General features: G+C 45.0%; 1 protein-coding gene across 1 annotated transcript in view; it reads right to left on the bottom strand.

The window, feature by feature from the left end:
- DNAAF9 (dynein axonemal assembly factor 9) overlaps positions 1-17,414 on the bottom strand; it is a 137,874-nt gene that overhangs the window by 73,175 nt on the left and 47,285 nt on the right. The window contains exons 14-20 of the mRNA XM_058192901.1: positions 15,910-15,986; positions 14,300-14,344; positions 11,540-11,585; positions 10,469-10,580; positions 6,366-6,436; positions 4,772-4,822; positions 683-770 (exon numbers count right to left, since the gene is read on the bottom strand). Coding sequence (XP_058048884.1) covers positions 683-770; positions 4,772-4,822; positions 6,366-6,436; positions 10,469-10,580; positions 11,540-11,585; positions 14,300-14,344; positions 15,910-15,986 — 490 coding nt within the window. The remainder of the gene's footprint in view (positions 1-682; positions 771-4,771; positions 4,823-6,365; positions 6,437-10,468; positions 10,581-11,539; positions 11,586-14,299; positions 14,345-15,909; positions 15,987-17,414) is intronic.

The raw sequence follows: 17,414 nt of genomic DNA, 5'->3' as shown, positions 1-17,414 counted from the left end.
TAAGATGACGTAAGATGTAAAAATGGACAGTCAATCTCCATGGTACAAATGGGATATAAGATGTAACATATGAAATATAAGATGTAAAATATATTCTAACCATCAGACCCATGGTACGGTCCTGGTAAGTCCATAAACCAGAACTAATAATCCAGGACTTGGATAACACAATCTGTCCAGAAAAACATCCGGGTCCCAAAAAGAGGGGGGGAGGCAATTCAATTCAATTCAATTCAATTCAATTCAATTCAATTCAATTCAATTCAATTCAATTCAATTCTATTCTATTCTATTCTATTCTATTCTATTCTATTCTATTCCATTCCATTCCATTGAACTCCTATCCTATCCTATCCTATCCTATTCTTGATTTATCTTTTGTAATTCTATTTATTGTTTGCCCCGAGTTTCTCAATGGTGGGATGGGCAGGATACAAATGTAATCAATAGATAAATAAAAATACAATAACTGGTGTTAGGAGGGAGACGGTGACCAGCCTAGGCAGAATATTAATAACGGCGAGACTTCAGACTGACAGCAAAGGTGTGCATCCTGTCAAGACTACGGCTTTCCAGCTCTAACATCTGGCTTACAATCGTCGAACTCAGAAAGGTCCAATCCAAAGAAGAAGAAAATGTTGCCTTTGAATTGTGGTGCTGTAGAAAATTTTTGCTTGCTTACCTTCCTCCGGTCTACAGAGCGAATTGCTAGCAACAATATACGCTCCATCGCCTCCGGTCAGGAGCGCTCCCAGGAAAGATTCTTCTTTCTAAGTAGGGTGAACAAGAAAAGAGGTGGGGTTTTTTTGTTTTTTTGAAGGATGTATGAAAGTCATTTGCTTTATCACAGGCGTGTCAAACTCAGGGCCCAGAGGCTGAATCTGGCCCGCAGGGGCCTCCCTGGAAACGGCGAAGGACCATCCCGCAGTGCCTCTGCCAGCGAAAACAGAGCTCGGGAGGGCTCCGTGCAGTCGTCCCGAGCTCAGTTTTCACTGGCAGAGGGTTGGCAGGAGGCCACCGCAGCCAAAACGGAGCTCGGGAGCCTGTTTTCACTGGCAGAGCGCTCGGGCCCCCGATATGAGTGACGTCGAGCTGGCCACGCCCACCTTGGCGACGCCTCCCCCTACCTTCCCCCGCAAGGTCAAACACAGCCCTGATGCAGCCCTCAATGAAATCAAGTTTGACACCCCTGGTTTATCATGAAAGGCCAATAACGCCGATGCTCTAGGACAGCAGTTCTCAACCTGTGGGTCGGGACCCCGTTGGGGGTCGAATGACGATTTGCCAGGGGTCGCCTAAGACCATCGGATATATGGGAAGTATACTTGCGAGTCGAAGAATCGCGCTCCAATGGTTGACTCCACAAGAGCAGGCTCTTCAAATCGCTAGCCGAATTCGGCTTCAGGCGCGATGCATTAAAAAAGAGAGAAATCTTTGCTCTGATGTCTCCCTCTCAAGCCAGCTGCAATCACTCCCAATCGCTAGCCTAATCTGGCTTCAGGCGCCATAAACTTAATAGGGGAGGAGTCTCCGCTTTAATGCCTCCGTCCTCAAGGCAATCGCAAGCAGTTCAGATCGCTAGCCAATACGGCTTCAGGCGCGATAAATTCAAAACGAAAATAATTTTATGGTTGGGGGTCGCCACATCGTGGGGAATTGTATTAAAGGGGTCGCAGCACTATAAAGGTTGAGAACCACTGTTCTAACCGTAAACCTCCCATTCAATTCTGGAGCTGACCGGAAGTCCGTTTCCCCCACCATAGAGTCTCCTCCTAGCGCGGCGTCCTTTTTCCTCTACCTGCCCTAAGCGAAAGCCCTATCAATCGTGGAGCCGACTGGCGACAGGGAGCCACAGCAGAGGGATGAAAGAGCCACCGGTTGCTGACCCCTGGCCTAGAATCTCTACATAGCTGGAAGTGGACAAAGTGCAACCCTCCTCGAATTCTGTTGACCCGTATCTCTCTCCTCCCAGATGCTAAGTGTTAGTTGATAAGGTTCCTGTGCATAGGCATGAGTAGCAATAAATCAGTATAATTGGTCCTTTGTTCTGTCCCCCTCGCCTCAGTCCTAGCGATGACTTAATTAGCTGGCAACTATCAGCTTCTGGCAGCAAACTAGCAAGCATCTGCCAAGTGTCTCTGTTATCTCGCTTGATGCCGATGAGTCAACCAGGAACAAACAATACTTCAGCTCTAGTTAAGCAGTTGATTTGCTTGCCACGAAGAGGTATAGCAGCCCTTGCTGCTTTTATATCCTGTGGGGTGTGACTCCATGACTCAGCACTTCCTAGGCCTGCCCCACCCCTGCTTCTATTGTTCCCTCCTTTCCTGCCTACAAAACCTAGGGTCCAGCCAGGCCTGATTGCCATCAGCCGGGTCTGGAGGCGTGGCCTGGGGGGGGGAAGAGTCAGGGGACGGAGGCCTCATTATCTCCTCCACCTGGCCTGCCTCTGGCTACTGGAGCTGAGCCAGGGAAGCCGGTGCTCCCGAGGTAAGTTCTGATGGCCCTTCCCCCTCACTTTCCAAGTCACTTTCTGGCAGGGGCCCCGGCTTGGGGGGCGCAGACACAACATCCTTCATGTGTGGAGTTGGTCTTTTGGATCTCATAGATGCCTCTTAAGCCCTAAGGAGCTGATTGTCAAAATAATGGGGGAATTGGCATCTCTAGATAAGAGTATGACATCTTGGAATTAGCTTCCTAAAGCTCAAGATGTCTTCTATGGGAGAAAAGCCGGCAGAGCTGGAAGGCGGAGTTAAGCACGTCATCGGCTTTGAGTCAATACATTTCCACAAGTAGTCCAAATCCGACCCTTCCTGAATTCCATTGCCCCAAAGTTTCTGTTGTTAAGTGAGACCATTTGTTAAAGTAAGTTTTGCCCCATTTTACAGCCTTTCTTGCCACAGTTGTTAAGCGAATCACAAGTTGGTAGCCTGGTTGTTAAGTGAATCTGGCTTCCCCACTTGCTTGTCACAAGGTCTCAAAAGGGGATCCCACGACCTTGGGACACAGCAACTGTCGTAAGTGCGAACCAGTTGCCAAGCGTCTGAATTTTGATCCCGTGATCATGGAGATGCTGCAAAGGTCGCAACTAGGAAGAAATAAGTCTGGTGTTTTTTTTTCAGCCATTGTAACTTTGAACGGTCACTAAATGAACGGTTGGAATGTAAGCCAAGGACTTATTGCGCTTCATGCCGAAAACTCGAAACTGTTTTCCCTTCTTCTGTGCCTGTATGGATCTGTCAATGAAGTTTTGCTCTTGGTAATAAAAATACCCCAGAAGTTTCTTTCGCTATCTGTGCCAAAGGGATGGTTGACATTGGCAGGTGATGTTCTCAGGGCTTCAGAAATATTGCAGATTCTACATTTGGTTGACAAAAGGTTTTAAATGGGGAGCTGAAAACTGCCTCCTGTCTCATTGTGCTGCTGTCCGTGGTCCTGACCTCTTATCTGTATCAACGGGGGGAAAGATGCAGACAGTAGAGTAGACTAGAGTAACAGAGTTGGAAGGGACCTTAGAGGTCTTCTAGTCCAACCCTCTGCTCAGGCAGGAAACCCTACACCATTTCAGACAAGCGGTTATCCAGTCTCTTCTTAAAAACCTCCAACGTTGGAGAATTCACAAGAGCAAGTCGTTCCACTGGTTAATTGCACTCACTGTCAGGAAATGTCTCCTTAGTTCCAGGTTATTTCTCTCCTTGATTAGTTTCCATCCGTTGCTTCTTGTCCTGCCTTCAGGGGCTTTGGAGAATAGGTTCAGTTCCTTAGACATTGGAACACTGCTATAATGTCTGCCCTAGTCCTTCTTTTCATCAAACTAGACCTACCCATTCCAGCAACCATTCTTTGTATGTTTTAGCCTCCAGTCCCCTAATCATCTTTCCTGCTCTTCTCTGCACTCTTTCTAGAGTCTCAGCATCTTTTTTACATTGTGGCAACCAAAACTGGATGCAGTATTCCAAGTGTGGCCTTACCAGGGCCTTATAAAGTGGTCTTAACACGTCATGTGATCTTGATTCTATCCCTCTGTTTATGCAGCCTAGAACTGTGTTGGCTTTTTGGGCAGCTGCCACACATGGCCGGCTCATATTTAAATGTCTACGGTCATAGTCTTCGACTTATGACCGTAATTGAGCCTGGAATTATAGTCGTAAATCGTGCCAGTTGTTAAGCAGATCATCACGGTAATGGGACTTATTTTACAACATTTCTTTGCAGAGGTCATTAAGCCAATCCACAGTCATGAAGAGAAAGTTGCGGTTGTTAATTGAATTTGTCGTCAGGAATGGGCGATTTTGTTGGAAATTGGAAGTTGATACTGGTTTGCAGTAAAACCACTGTAAATTGTGCCCACGTGAACGCAAGAGGCCACAAATGGCCGTAAGTGCAAGCCAATGGACACACATCCAAAATGCAATCGTGTGGCATCAGGGACGGAAGGCTGTCAAAACTTTGAATCTAGGCCTTAAGTATGTTTTTTTGTCCTTGATTTACAACCAGTTGTAAATCAAGGACAATCTGTAATACAATTTTTCTCAACCTTGCCAACTTTAAAATGTGTGGACTTCAACTCCCAGAATCCCCCAGCCGATCATGCTGGCTGGAGGATTCTGGGAGTTGAAGTCCACCTGTCTTAAAAGTTGAGGAACACTAGGCTAACATAGAAGGAAAACTAACCAGCTCACAACATTGAATGCTGGCTAGTGGCGTAGTTTGCAATCCTCAGGGCCAAACTAGAAGAGTAAAACACACAAAAAAAATTTGTAAGACAAACCTTCAGGACTTGCTGCGCCCGTTCGGATAGTTTCACTTCATTCTCTTCAACCTAGAACCGAAACCAACAACAGCTTCAATTCTGGCTTTCTGGGATTGAAAATCCTGCATTCAAATTCCAGTCTTCTATTCTCCCTACTCCAAGACCCACTTTGCAACCTTACAACTCAACCTCCCCGCAACGCTGTTTAAAAGGAAAGGGATAAACCCTGGAAGGGCCTGAAATACTTCAGCAGTTAAGCAGAAATGCAAAAATATGAATCATAGAATTATGCTGTGCTTGAAACCTGGCGCCTCGGTGCGGGATGGGGAGGGTCTGTTTCTTGGTTATGATAGATGTCTGAAGGTGGTTTCTGTCGTAATTTTTTCCTGGCTGCTACAGGTTTTACGCTTTATTGTTATGTGTTTTAAAATCGCTTTTAATACCCTTAGCCACTCAGAGTCACGTATCTGAGATAGGCAACTATTTAAAACTCTTAAATAAATTATAATCCCATGTATTAAGGCGTGGACAGGCCTTATTTCCTGGACTGTCAAGAGTTTGATGAGGGTTTTTTTTTTAAATTATAAAAGCCCCCTGGAATACTGATATTTTAATAAACGTGGGGCCGATTTCCTCGGCCACGAAAACTGTGGAAGGCTTTCTACATCTCCTAGAATGCTCTATGGGTAAAACCTACAAAGATGGCTAGTTTTTTTCTGATATTATGGGAGGGATACAATGTTTTTGCCAATCAGTATAAACAGAAAGTGACGGCACTTTGGGGTAGCAGTTAAAAGGCACCAGGCTAGAAACCAGGTGATGGTGAGTTCTAGTCCCACCTTAGGCATGAAAGGCAGATGGATAATTTTGGGCCAATCACCAGGAGACAGTGAGTTCTAGTCCCACTTTAGCCATGAAAGGCAGATGGATAATTTTGGGCCAATCACCAGGAGACAGTGAGTTCTAGTCCCACCTTAAGCATAAAAGGCATATGGATAATTTTGGGCCAATCACCAGGAGACGGTGAGTTCTAGTCCCGCCCTATGCACAAAAGCCAGCTGGCTGACCTTGGGCCAGTCCCTCTCCCTCAGCCCTAGGAAGGAGGCAATGGCAAACCATTCCAAAATCTCCATTCCACAAAAACTGCAAGGACTGCTCGAGGCAGTTGCCAAGGAATCAAGACTGACTCAGAGGCACCGAAATCAATCAATAAAATAAATATAAATAATGGTTATGTATTTCCTTTGTATAAAGCGCACTTCTAAACCAATAAAGGCCCCTATTTGGGATAATGTCGCTGTGTTTTGTAGAGCCCGAACTCTCCGCTTCAGCTGCCCGTAGCCACCTCAGCACTTCCCGTGGTTCCTGACTCTTATCTGACCCGCAGTTCTTGGAAAAATATCAAAGGAACACACTCCCAAGAGAGAACTCGCCATTTCCCCCCCCCCCCAATGCCCTGCAAACCATCACAAAAGAACAATCTTTCCTCCTTGCTTTCGACCGGCTTAGAAAAAAACAGCTTTTTAATCTGTTTTCTACATTCATTTTGCAAAGGAAGGGGGCGGGGGAAGGAAAACCTCCCGAGGTTTTGCAGGAATCGAGGTCTACTTACCAGCCAAGACACCGATCTCGGGATCGCTGCTGTGAGGATGAGGTAGCTGGTTTCTGTGCTGTTGCTGCCATCTGCAGTGAAGTGAAAAAGAGAAGGGGATTGAGTTGCTGGCTTCTCTCCGAAAGCAATTCTGGAAAGTAGCAGTTACTTTGGTGCTCTCTGAGCTTGGATGTGCTCGTTGCAAACATTTCGTTAACCAACTAGGTAACACGATCAGTACTATGGTAGAAGGCTGTGGGGTTTGCAAAGAGGAGGAGGAGGAGGAGGAAAAAGGACTGTGGGGTCCTTGGTGCTCTCTGAGCTTGGTTGTTTTCAGGCAGACTTTTCATGACCCAACTAAGTAATAGCATCAGGACTATTAGGGAGGGATTAGGGTTTGCAGAGAGGAGGAGGAGGAGGAGGAGGAGGAGGAGGAAGAGGAGGAGAAAAGAGGACAGTGGGGTCATTGGAACTCTCTGACCCTGATTGTGTTCTTGTCGACATTTTATTACCCAGCTAGGTAACCTCATCAGTGCTAGAAGGGAGTGTGGGTTGTTCTCTATTTATATACAGATCATTTCTCTGTCAGTGTTAGTGGGAGTGGTCTCAATGGTTCTTTGATTAGGGCAGCGGTTCTCAACCTGTGGGTTGCGACCCCGTTGGGGGTCGAATGACGATTTGCCAGGGGTTGCCTAAGACCATCGGAAATATGGGAAGTATACTTGCGAGTCGAATAATCGCGCTCCAATGGTTGACTCCACAAGCCAGCTGCAGGCTCTTCAAATCGCTAGCCGAATTCGGCTTCAGGCGCGATGCATTAAAAAAGAGAGAAATCTTTGCTCTGATGTCTCCCTCTCAAGCCAGCTGCAATCGCTCCCAATCGCTAGCCTCATCTGGCTTCAGGCGCAATAAACTTAATAGGGGAGGAGTCTCCGCTTTAATGCCTCCGTCCTCAAGGCAATCGCAAGCAGTTCAGATCGCTAGCCAAGACGGCTTCAGGCGCGATAAATTCAAAAAAACAGTTTGCCGCTTTCCCCCCCCCTTCTGCGGCTGCTGAGGGCGCTGAGATCGGTTGGGGTTGCCGCATCGTGCGGAATTGTATTAAAGGGGTCGCAGCACTATAAAGTTTGAGAACCACCGGATTAGGGTATTGTTTACCATTTGATTGCTGGTCTCGTATTAATCCTGATGTTAATCTCCGCTTACATGGGGGTTGGTTGCAGCTGAACTGGGAAACTATCGGCATCCTACATCAAGCCAAGTCTAAAAATGTCAGAGAATTCCTGGAAGCCTGGCACTCAGACAAATCAGCCATCAACAAGCACATAGAGATAAATAACCATTCAAAAGAGACAACCAAAAAGCTAAAAGACGACAACACTTTCTGGCCAGCAATCCACATAAACAGAGATTAACACCTATAGTAACCAACCCAAACAATCGAACAGTAAACAGCAGTCCAGTCAAAGAACCACAAAGATCACTCCCACCAACATGGACAGGGCAACCCACTAGAATGTAAAATGAGAGCAAACCACGCTCCTTTCGAGCATTGATGATGTTACCTAGCTGGGTAATGAGACGTCTGCAAGAAAGCCATCAAGCTCAGAGAGCACCAAGGACCCCACAGTTCAACCCTGAGCTCCAAATAGTCCCTTCTATTGGTTAAACTTACTGTGCTTACATTGCTTTTCTTGTTGTTCTAATTTTGTCACTCGGCCTTCCTCGGCACAGAGGCAAAACAAAGCTGCCCGTTGTGTCGCTCCAGAGGAAGCGGTGTGTTTACATAATTCTTTCGTTTCCTTGTCTCTGAGCATTGCAAGAATGGCTTTCTTAGCACGGAAGTGATAAGGCAACCAGATATGTATGCAATACATATACAGGACTAGGGGAGACATGATAGCAGGGTTCCAATATCTCAGGAGTTGCCACAAAGAAGAGGGAGTCAAGCTATTCTCCAAAGCACCTGAGGGTAGAACAAGAAGCAATGGGTGGAAACTCATCAAGGAGAGAAGCAACTTAGAACTAAGGAGAAATTTCCTGACAGTTTGAACAATTAATCAGTGGAACAACTTGCCTCCAGAAGTTGTAGGTGCTCCAACTCTGGAAATTTTTAAGATGTTGGATAACCATTTTTCTGAAGTGGTGTAGGGTCTCCTGTCTAAGCAAGGGGTTGGACTAGAAGACCTCCAAGGTCCCAAGGTATTATTTTGTTCTATTCTATTCTATATATTCTATTCTGTTCTGTTCTGTTCTATTCCATATATTCTATTCTATTCCATATATTCTATTCTATTCTATTCTATTCTATTCTATTCTATTCTATTCTATTCTATTCTATTCTATTCTATTCCATTCCATTCCATTCCATTCCATTCCATTCCATTCCATTCCATTCCATATGTTCTGTTCTGTTCTATTCTATTCTATTCTATTCTATCTATTCTATTCTATTCTATTCTATTCTATTCTATTCTACTCTACTCTACTCTACTCTACTCTACTCTACTCTACTCTACTCTACTCTACTCTACTCTACTCTACTCTACTCCACTCCACTCCATTCCACTCCACTCCATTTTATTCCAAGGATGCCTCTGACATGGCAGTGTGGGGCGGCTCACCCCCAAAATTAGGAGCAGATGAGGAAAAGCTTAAAGACGTTCGTATACACACATACACACAAACACACACACACACACACACAGAGTAAATCCAAAGAAATGCATCTCACCAGCTCTTCTTTGCAACTTAGAGAAGACTTTGCAAAGTGTTTGGAAGCAGTCCTGCCTTCCCGACTACGGGATTCTTTGGGCAGGTAGCTTAGCAACAACAAAATCAATGTTAGCAGCTCAGAGTGGGCCGGTTTAGGTTTCTAGCCGAGCTTCGGCAGGCCATTACATCCATGTGACTTTCTACCAAAGCGACCTTTTGGAGCCGAGATCTGCAACCTGGGCAACTTTAAGGGTTGTGGACTTCAACACCCAGAATTCCACAGAGGCCCTTGCTGGGGAATTCTGGGAGTTGGAAGTCCACAAGTTGCCACGGTTGGACAGCTCTGATTTAGAAGATGGTCCAAAGGAGTTATTTGTAAAAATAACAGAGGTGGGATATACGGTAGGTTAGGTGAGGTGAGGTTAATTTAAAGGTAAGGTTAAGGTTAAGGTTAAGGTTAAGGTTGAGGTTGAGGTTGAGGTTGAGGTTGAGGTTGAGTTGAGGTTGAGGCTGAGGTTAAGTTAAGGTTGAGATTAAGCTTGTGGTTGAGGTTGAGGTTGAGGTTAAGTTAAGGATGAGGTTGATGTTGAGGCTGAGGTTAAGTTAAGGTTGAGGTTGAAGTTGAGGTTGAGGCTGAGGTTGAGGATGAGGCTAAGTTTAGGTTAAGGTTAAGGTTAAGACTGAATTGAGTTAAGTAAAGTTAAGGTTAAGTTAAGGCTAAGGTTAAATTAAGGCTAGCTTTACAGTTAAGGTTGAGTTGAGTTAAGAAAGGTTAAGGCTAAGTCTGACGCTGAGGCTAAGGTTAAGTTAAAGTTAAGACTGAGCTGAGTTAAGTAGGGTTAAGATTAAGTTAAGGGTAAGGTTCAATTAAGGTTAGCTTTACGGTTAAGGTTGAGTTAAGAAAGGTTAAGGTTAAGGGTGAGGCTAAGGTTTAAATTTTAAATTTTTTGTTTTAATTGTATATATTCTGAGTTTTTATCTTTTTGGCTGTACACCGCCCTGAGTCCTTCGGGAGAAGGGCGGTATAAAAATCTAATTAATAAATAAATAAAAAATAAATAATAAGGTTAACTTAAGGTTAAATTTAAGACTGAGCTGAGTTAAGTAAGGCTAAGTTAAGGCTAAAGTTAAATTAAGGTTAGCTTTACGGTTAAGGTTGAGTTGAGCTAAGAAAGGTTAAGGTTAACGTTAAGCTTAAGTTAAGGCTAAGGTTAAATTAAGGTTAAGGTTGAGCGGAGTCAAGTAAGTTTAAGTTAAGGTTAAGGTAACTTCAGTTAAGAAAAGTAAAAGTAAAGCAGTAAGGTAAAGTAAAGTAAAAACAAAAAACTAAGTAATTGCACAGATGAGTTAAATCGTAGAGGTATTCCCCCCGCCCCACAACTCCAGAGGTTTCTTTCTCCCCACAGAACCTTTTTCCTTGACGAGAATCTGCGAGGTCAGGAAGGACTCCGAAAAGACCACGGATCCCAGACAGCCTCTTCCGGCAAGCAGGTCAGGGATGTCGTACACAGCCATGGTCACCTGTAGCAAAGCAGGAGGAAAGCGTCCTAAACCGGATGGGATTCATCGGCCTACGGCCACCACTGAACCCAAACTTTCTGTGAGACAGTTACTAAGTGAGTTTTGCCCCAGTTTACGACCTTCCTGGCCACAGCTTTTTATTTTATTTTTTATTTTATTTGCATTTATATCCCGCCCTTCTCCGAAGACTCAGGGCGGCTTACACTATGTCAAGCAATAGTCTTCATCCATTTGTATATTATATACAAAGTCAACTTTTATTGCCCCCCCAACAATCTGGGTCCTCATTTTACCGACCTTATAAAGGATGGAAGGCTGAGTCGACCTTGGGCCTGGTGGGACTTGAACTTGCAGTAATTGCAAGCAGCTGTGTTAATAACAGACAGACTTAGTCTGCTGAGCCACCAGAGGCCCTTAACACTTAACAGAGCTTAATTTAACAGAGCTGTTAAGTGAATGGCTGCATTTCTTAAATAGTCCCCCCGCCCCCGGCAACTATCACGGCAGCTATGCTGGCTGGAGAATTCTGGGAGCTGAAGTCCACAAGTCTTAAAAGCTGCCAAGTTTGAAGACCCCTGTTCTAAGGCAAATTGTCCCCTCTTATTTATTTATTTATAATTTATTTATAATTTAATTTCTATACCGCCCTTCTCCCGAAGGACTCAGGGCGGTTTACAGCCATATTTAAAAATGCAATTCTGTTTTAAACAGCAAGTTTAAAACAGAATTAAAAACAAGTATTTAATAGGCCGAATTGAACTGAAATGGTCACAGACCAACGTAAAACCCATTTAAAATTACAATTTAAAATTACGCTTAGGCCAGTCCCGCATGATGGAATAATGAAGTCTTAAGTTCACGTTTGAAGGTCCGGAGGTCGGGGAGTTGGCGCAACCCCGGAGGCAGCTCTCGGCTTGCTCCAAGGTAAGTAATTCTGCAGCACGCAGAAAAATACTCACCGTTTTAACCAAGTGCAGGCTGTCCTTGTTATCCACTGGAATAATTCTGTAGGGAGGAAAAATAAGATTTTAGGAGGCTTTCGTTGCGGCGCGTGGCACGTCTCAAACGTTCAACTCCGATAGCATCAGTTGGGAAGAAATAAAGGGGGGGGAAAAAACCTTCAGCATTGGAAAAGGGATTTTTTTCCCCCAAATTTCCGTACGGAGAAATGAATTTTTAATCACCCCAAAAAGTCTCGCAGTGACAGTGAGTAGTTACAGTAGCAGCCAAAAATGTAGAAACCTTTTGGGAAAAGTGTATTTTTGAGGTTTGATGGCTAATAACAGCACTTTTTTTTTTGGAGTTTCAAGAGAATCCTCTTCCACTGCTGGAATGGCCTGGGAATAGCCCAAACCTTCACCCAATTGGAAATTCTATGGAGCCGACTAAAGAAACTGGTTAGTCAGAAACGACCCAGCAATAAAACGCAGTTAATTGAAGCCATCATTCAATCTTGGTTTCACATTATTATAACAGCTGCAGATATCAAAGACTTGGTTCACTCCATGGGAAGACGTTGTAAGGCCGTCATTCATGCTAAAGGTTAACCCAACGAAGTATTCACTGACATGCCTGTCTGGAACCCATATCATATATCTGGTATCAATACAGTTGAGCGTGTCCAAAGGTATTTTACGAGAAGAGTTCTCCCCTCCTCCGTAACCAATAAAATACCTTATTCCACCAGACTTGATATCCTGGGTCTAGGAAACTTGGAACTTCGTCGCCTTCGACAGGACCTGGGTTTAGCTCATAGAATCATCCGTTATAATGTCCTTACTGCCAATGACTACTTCAGTTTCAACTACAATAACACAAGAGCTACCAACAGATTTAAACTTAATGTCAACCGCACCAGTTTAGATTGCAGAAAACACAATTTCTGTAACAGAATTATCTATGCTTGGAATGCATTACCTGACTTTGTGGTCTCTTCTCATAACCCCAAAAGCTTTATTCAAAATCTTGACCTCACCACATTCCTAAGAGGACTCTAAGGGGTGTGCATAAGAGCACAAACGTGCCTACCGTTCCTGTCCTATTGTTTCTTCCCCTATATATATATATATATGCTTATACTACCTTGTTTCTCCTCATATATATGTTTATATATTATATAATCCTTGATGAACATATCTTTTCTTTTATGTACACTGAGAGCATATGCACCAAGACAAATTCCTTGTGTGTCCAATCACACTTGGCCAATAAAATTCTATTCTATTCTATTCTATTCTATTCTATTCTATTCTATTCTATTCTATTCTATTCTATTCTATTCTATTCTATAATCTTTTGTGTTATGCTTGTGTATATTGTTATGACAAAATTAAATAAATAAAATAAAAAATAAATGGGGATCATTTTTGTATATATCATTTTTTCTATGGTGATAATTTCTGTATATCTCGTTTTTTCTGTGTTTCGCTTTTCTTCTTTATACTATAACTGCTATTCTAATAGCAAATCCTTCCTAAAAGTTATTGCATTGATTAAATTATCTTTCCATTGATATGTAATTTTATGGTACTACTCAAAGAAAAAGTGGTGTTATTAGCTAGTTTTAGAAAATACACTTTTCCCAAAAGGTTTCCACAATTTTGGCCACTAATGTACATCTTGGCGAGAGCTACTTTAATAAAGGCTCCTGCCAAATGGCGATCAAATCGCCCTGGGATGTTGCAACTGTCTTAAGTACATGTCAGTTGCCAAGTGCCCAAATTTTGATCATGTGGACCGTCGGATGCTACGATGGTCCTTAGGGCAAGGGGAGGTCGTAAGTCACTTTTTCAGTGCTACTGTAACTTTCAATGGTCACTAAACGAATGGTTGTAAATCGATAGAAGCTATCTGGGTGACCTTGGCCCAATCACCTGGAGACAGTGAATTCTAGTCCTGCCTTAGGTACGAAAGCTAGGCAGGTTCCTCTTTCTCAGCCCAACTCACCTCACAGAGTTGTTGCGGTGGGGAAAAAGAGATGGTGTTGTGGCTTCAACCCTCCCTCCCCACCGGGCCTGGCCCCCTACCAGAGTGTGCCTCAGAGAGTGAGCGGGAAGGGCCGTCAGGGCTCCCTTCTGCAGGGCCAGCCTCTCTGGCTCAGCTCCAGGAGCCAGAGGCAGGCCAGGTGGAAGAAATAACGAAACCTCTGTCTCCTGTATCTCCCCCCGCCTAGGCAATGCTCCCAGACCCAGCTGAGGACAATCAGTCCTGGTTGGACCCTAGGTTTCGTAGACAGGAGAGGTGGGAACAACAGAAGAAGGGAAGGGGCAGGCCTAGGAAGTGCTAAGTCACGGAGCCACACCCCACAGGGTATAAAAGCAGCAGGGGCTGCTATACTACTCCGTGGCGAACAAATCAACTGCTTAGAGAGAACTTGAGCTGAAGTGCTGTTTGTTCCTGGTTTCCTGGTTGACTCGCCGGCATCAAGAAAAGATAACAGAGAAACTTGGCAGATGCTCGCTAGTTTGCTGCCAGAGCTGATAGCTGCCGTGGACTGAATTGCCGGCTAATTAAATCATCACTCGTGCCTCCCGGACTGAGGTGGGGGGGGGGACAGAACAGATGGCAGGCATCTTAGGTAAGTTTAGATATATAAAAACGGTGGGATGAAAATCTAATAATCTAATAATCATAACAGCAACAAACAAAACCACAGGCCATGACTTCCATCAACTTCAAAGCCAAAGGCATTGTCTTCTCAAGAGAAGGAAATTGCTCACCTCCCGTGGTTGTTCACAGCTTGAATCCAGAAATCTATCTTGCTGCTGTACGAAAGAGAATTTTTTTTTTTAAAGAAAGAGGAAGATAAATGAAACGCTGAAGTTAACCAGATTCTCCGGTTACACTAAATATCATCATCATCTGAGGAACATACAGGTATTCCTTGACTTACGGCCGCAACCCAGCCCAAAATTTGTGTCGCTAAACGAAGCAGTTGTTCAGTGAGTTTTGCAACCTTCCTTGCCACAATTTTTAAAGAAATATCCCTGCAGTTAAGTGGGTAACACGCTTGTTAAGCGAATCAGGGATCCCCCTATTGACTCTGCCCATCAGGAGGTCATAGAAAGGGGATGGCGTGATCCTTGGTCACTGCAACCGTCATAAATACATGCCAGTTGCCAAGCATTTAAATTCTGACTACCTGATCACAGGGGGGATGCTCCAAAGGTTAAGTGTGAAAAGCAATCCTAAGCCACTGTTTTAACTGTCTTTGTAACATCAAGTGGCCACTAAGCAAATGGCCGTAAATTGAGGACTACCTATATGTAGGTATATGCGTAATTTTGTATTTATTTATTTATTTATTTTGTCGTGTTTACGTAGTGTACATCGGAGGCAGAGGTGGGTTTCCCTTACCTTTGCTACCAATTCACTCACGTGTGTGCTACTTCTGTGCAAGCTTCTGTGCATGCGCAGAGGGTATTTGATGATGGAGCCTCCTGCCATTGCTATTACCGGTTCGCCCAAACCGGTGCGAACCGGTAGCAACCCACCACTGACTGGAGGTGGAGACCCTTCGAGAGCTGCTTCCAACGAAATTTCGTTTTAATGTAAGCCGATTAGGGTGCGTTCAAAGTGACAATAAAGTTAATCTAAATCTTCTAAGTCTCTAAGAACTAAGGGAGTTTTGAAAAATCAGGCCCACATGACACAATCCGTTATAATTGCTACTTGCAATTACTGCAGGTTCAAGTCCCACCAGGCCCAAGGTTGACTCAGCCTTCCATCCTTTATAAGGTAGGTAAAATGAGGACCCAGATTGTTGGGGCCAATAAAAGTTGACTTTGTATATAATATACAAATGGATGAAGACTATTGCTTGACATAGTGTAAGCCGCCCTGAGTCTTCAGAGAAGGGCGGGATATAAATGCAAATAAATAAATAAATAAATAAATAAATACAATCCCAGTTTATACAAAAATACTTAGAACAAGGGTGTCAAACTTAAGGCCCGTGGGCCGGCTGCGGCCTGCGAGGTCCCTAGATCTGACCTGCGGGCTTGCCCTGAAAACAGCAAAGGACCGGCCCGTGGTGCCTCCGCCACGCGCATCCTCCCTGAGCTCCGGTTTTGCTGGCGGATGGCTGCAGGAGGCTGTCGCGGATAAAAACGGAACCTGGAACGGCCGCACGTTCTGTTTTCGCTGGCAGAAGGCTGCAAGAGGCCTTCGCGGCTCAAAAGAGAGCCTCGATGAGTGACATCGAGCAGGCCACTCCCACCCTGGCCATGCTCCGCCCCTCCCGTCCCCGAGGTCAAACACAACCCTGATGCGGTTGATACCCCTGGCTTAGAACAACGAAACGGAGAGAGAGAGAGAGAAAGACACATACCGTAGTGGAGTTTTAAAGCACGACAATTGAAGGGCCTCAAGCATATTGAAAAACACTTTCTCTGCTACTTCTTTCGCCTGTCAAGAGAAAGGATGGGGTGGGGAAATTATCAAATGTGATCAACCGTATTCTTAATTTTTTTTAAAAAAAAGAATAAATAATTGACTTACAATCGTTCGTTTAGTGACCGTTCAAAGTTACAAAGTGACAATTTTTCACACTTATGGCCCCCACAGTCAGATGATCGAAAGTCAGACGTTGGGTATAACCGACTCATATTTACGGCGGTTGCGGCGTTCCGGAGGTCACGTGATCCCCTGTGGCGACCTTCTGACAAGCAAAGTCAGCGGGGAAGCCTGATCTGCTTAACGACCGTGTGTCGTGTGACTGGGTTAAGAACGGCAGGGATTTACTGAATCACTGTGGCGAGAAAGGTCACAAAACGGGGCAAAACTCGCTGAGCAACTGTCTTTGCTTAGCAACGGAAATTTGGGGCTCAATCGTGGTCGTACGTCGAGGACTACCTGTACGTGCCGAAGAGAGGACATGCCCGTGATGGCGAACCTATGACATGCGGAGCCATATCTTCGGGCACACCAGCCGTTGTCCTAGCTCAAATCTAGTGCGAATGAGCGCGCCACTCAGCTGACTTTCGACTGGCCCCGCCCACGCCTCCCCTCCCAGGAGTCTCCACGGAGCCCATTTTGTATGCCAGGTAAGTGCAGAGCTCGCGCAGAGGTTCTGGGAGGGCATTTTCAGCCTCTGGAGGGCCTCCGGGGGTGGGGGGATGGGGGAAGCTGTTTTCGCCCTCCCCAGCCTCCAGGAAAGCTTCTGGAACCTCGGGAGGGCGAAAAACGGGCCTACCGGGCCTACTGGAAGTCGGGAAATGGGCTGTTTCTAGTCTCCAGAGGGCCTCCGGGGGTGGGGGGAGGCTGTTTTCGCCCTTTGGGCCTGCTAGGCCCAAAATGGGGCATGAACACCCCCCCCACTTTTAGCACGCAATGGCAAAAAGGTTAAACATCACTGGAATAGGCCAATGTGTGGCCATCGTTAGCCACATAGTGTAAGGATGAACGAGGGAGATCTGGAGCTCTTGGCCTCAATGAATCTATGTTAGCTCCAGAAGTAATTATAATTTCTTATACACAAGCACACCAGGGATGAAGGTGGTTGTATAATTCAGGTAGTCGTCAACTTACGACCACGTTTGGGAGGAGAATTTCTATTGTTAAGCTAGGTGGTTGTTAAGTGAATCAGGACTGATTTTACCATCTTTTTTTTTTTGCCACAATTGTTAAGTGAATCAGTGTTGTCGCTAAGGGAATCGTGCAGTTGTTAAGTGAATCCATGCTTGCCAGAAGGTCGCAAAAGGGGATCATGTGACCCTGAGCACTGCATGAGTCATGTTGTGACTCGTCCTCCCTCCTCTCCTAAGCTGGGCCCCTCTTGTCTCCAACTGGGCCTTTTATCAGACTCCGAGTCTGATAATGAAGATGAACGGCCTG

Source organism: Ahaetulla prasina, chromosome 8 (assembly GCF_028640845.1).
Source record: "Ahaetulla prasina isolate Xishuangbanna chromosome 8, ASM2864084v1, whole genome shotgun sequence".
In the NCBI taxonomy this organism is placed as follows: Eukaryota; Metazoa; Chordata; class Lepidosauria; order Squamata; family Colubridae; genus Ahaetulla; species Ahaetulla prasina.
The sequence above is the reverse complement of the archived record's forward strand: the minus strand, read 5'-3'. Positions and strand labels throughout refer to the sequence as shown.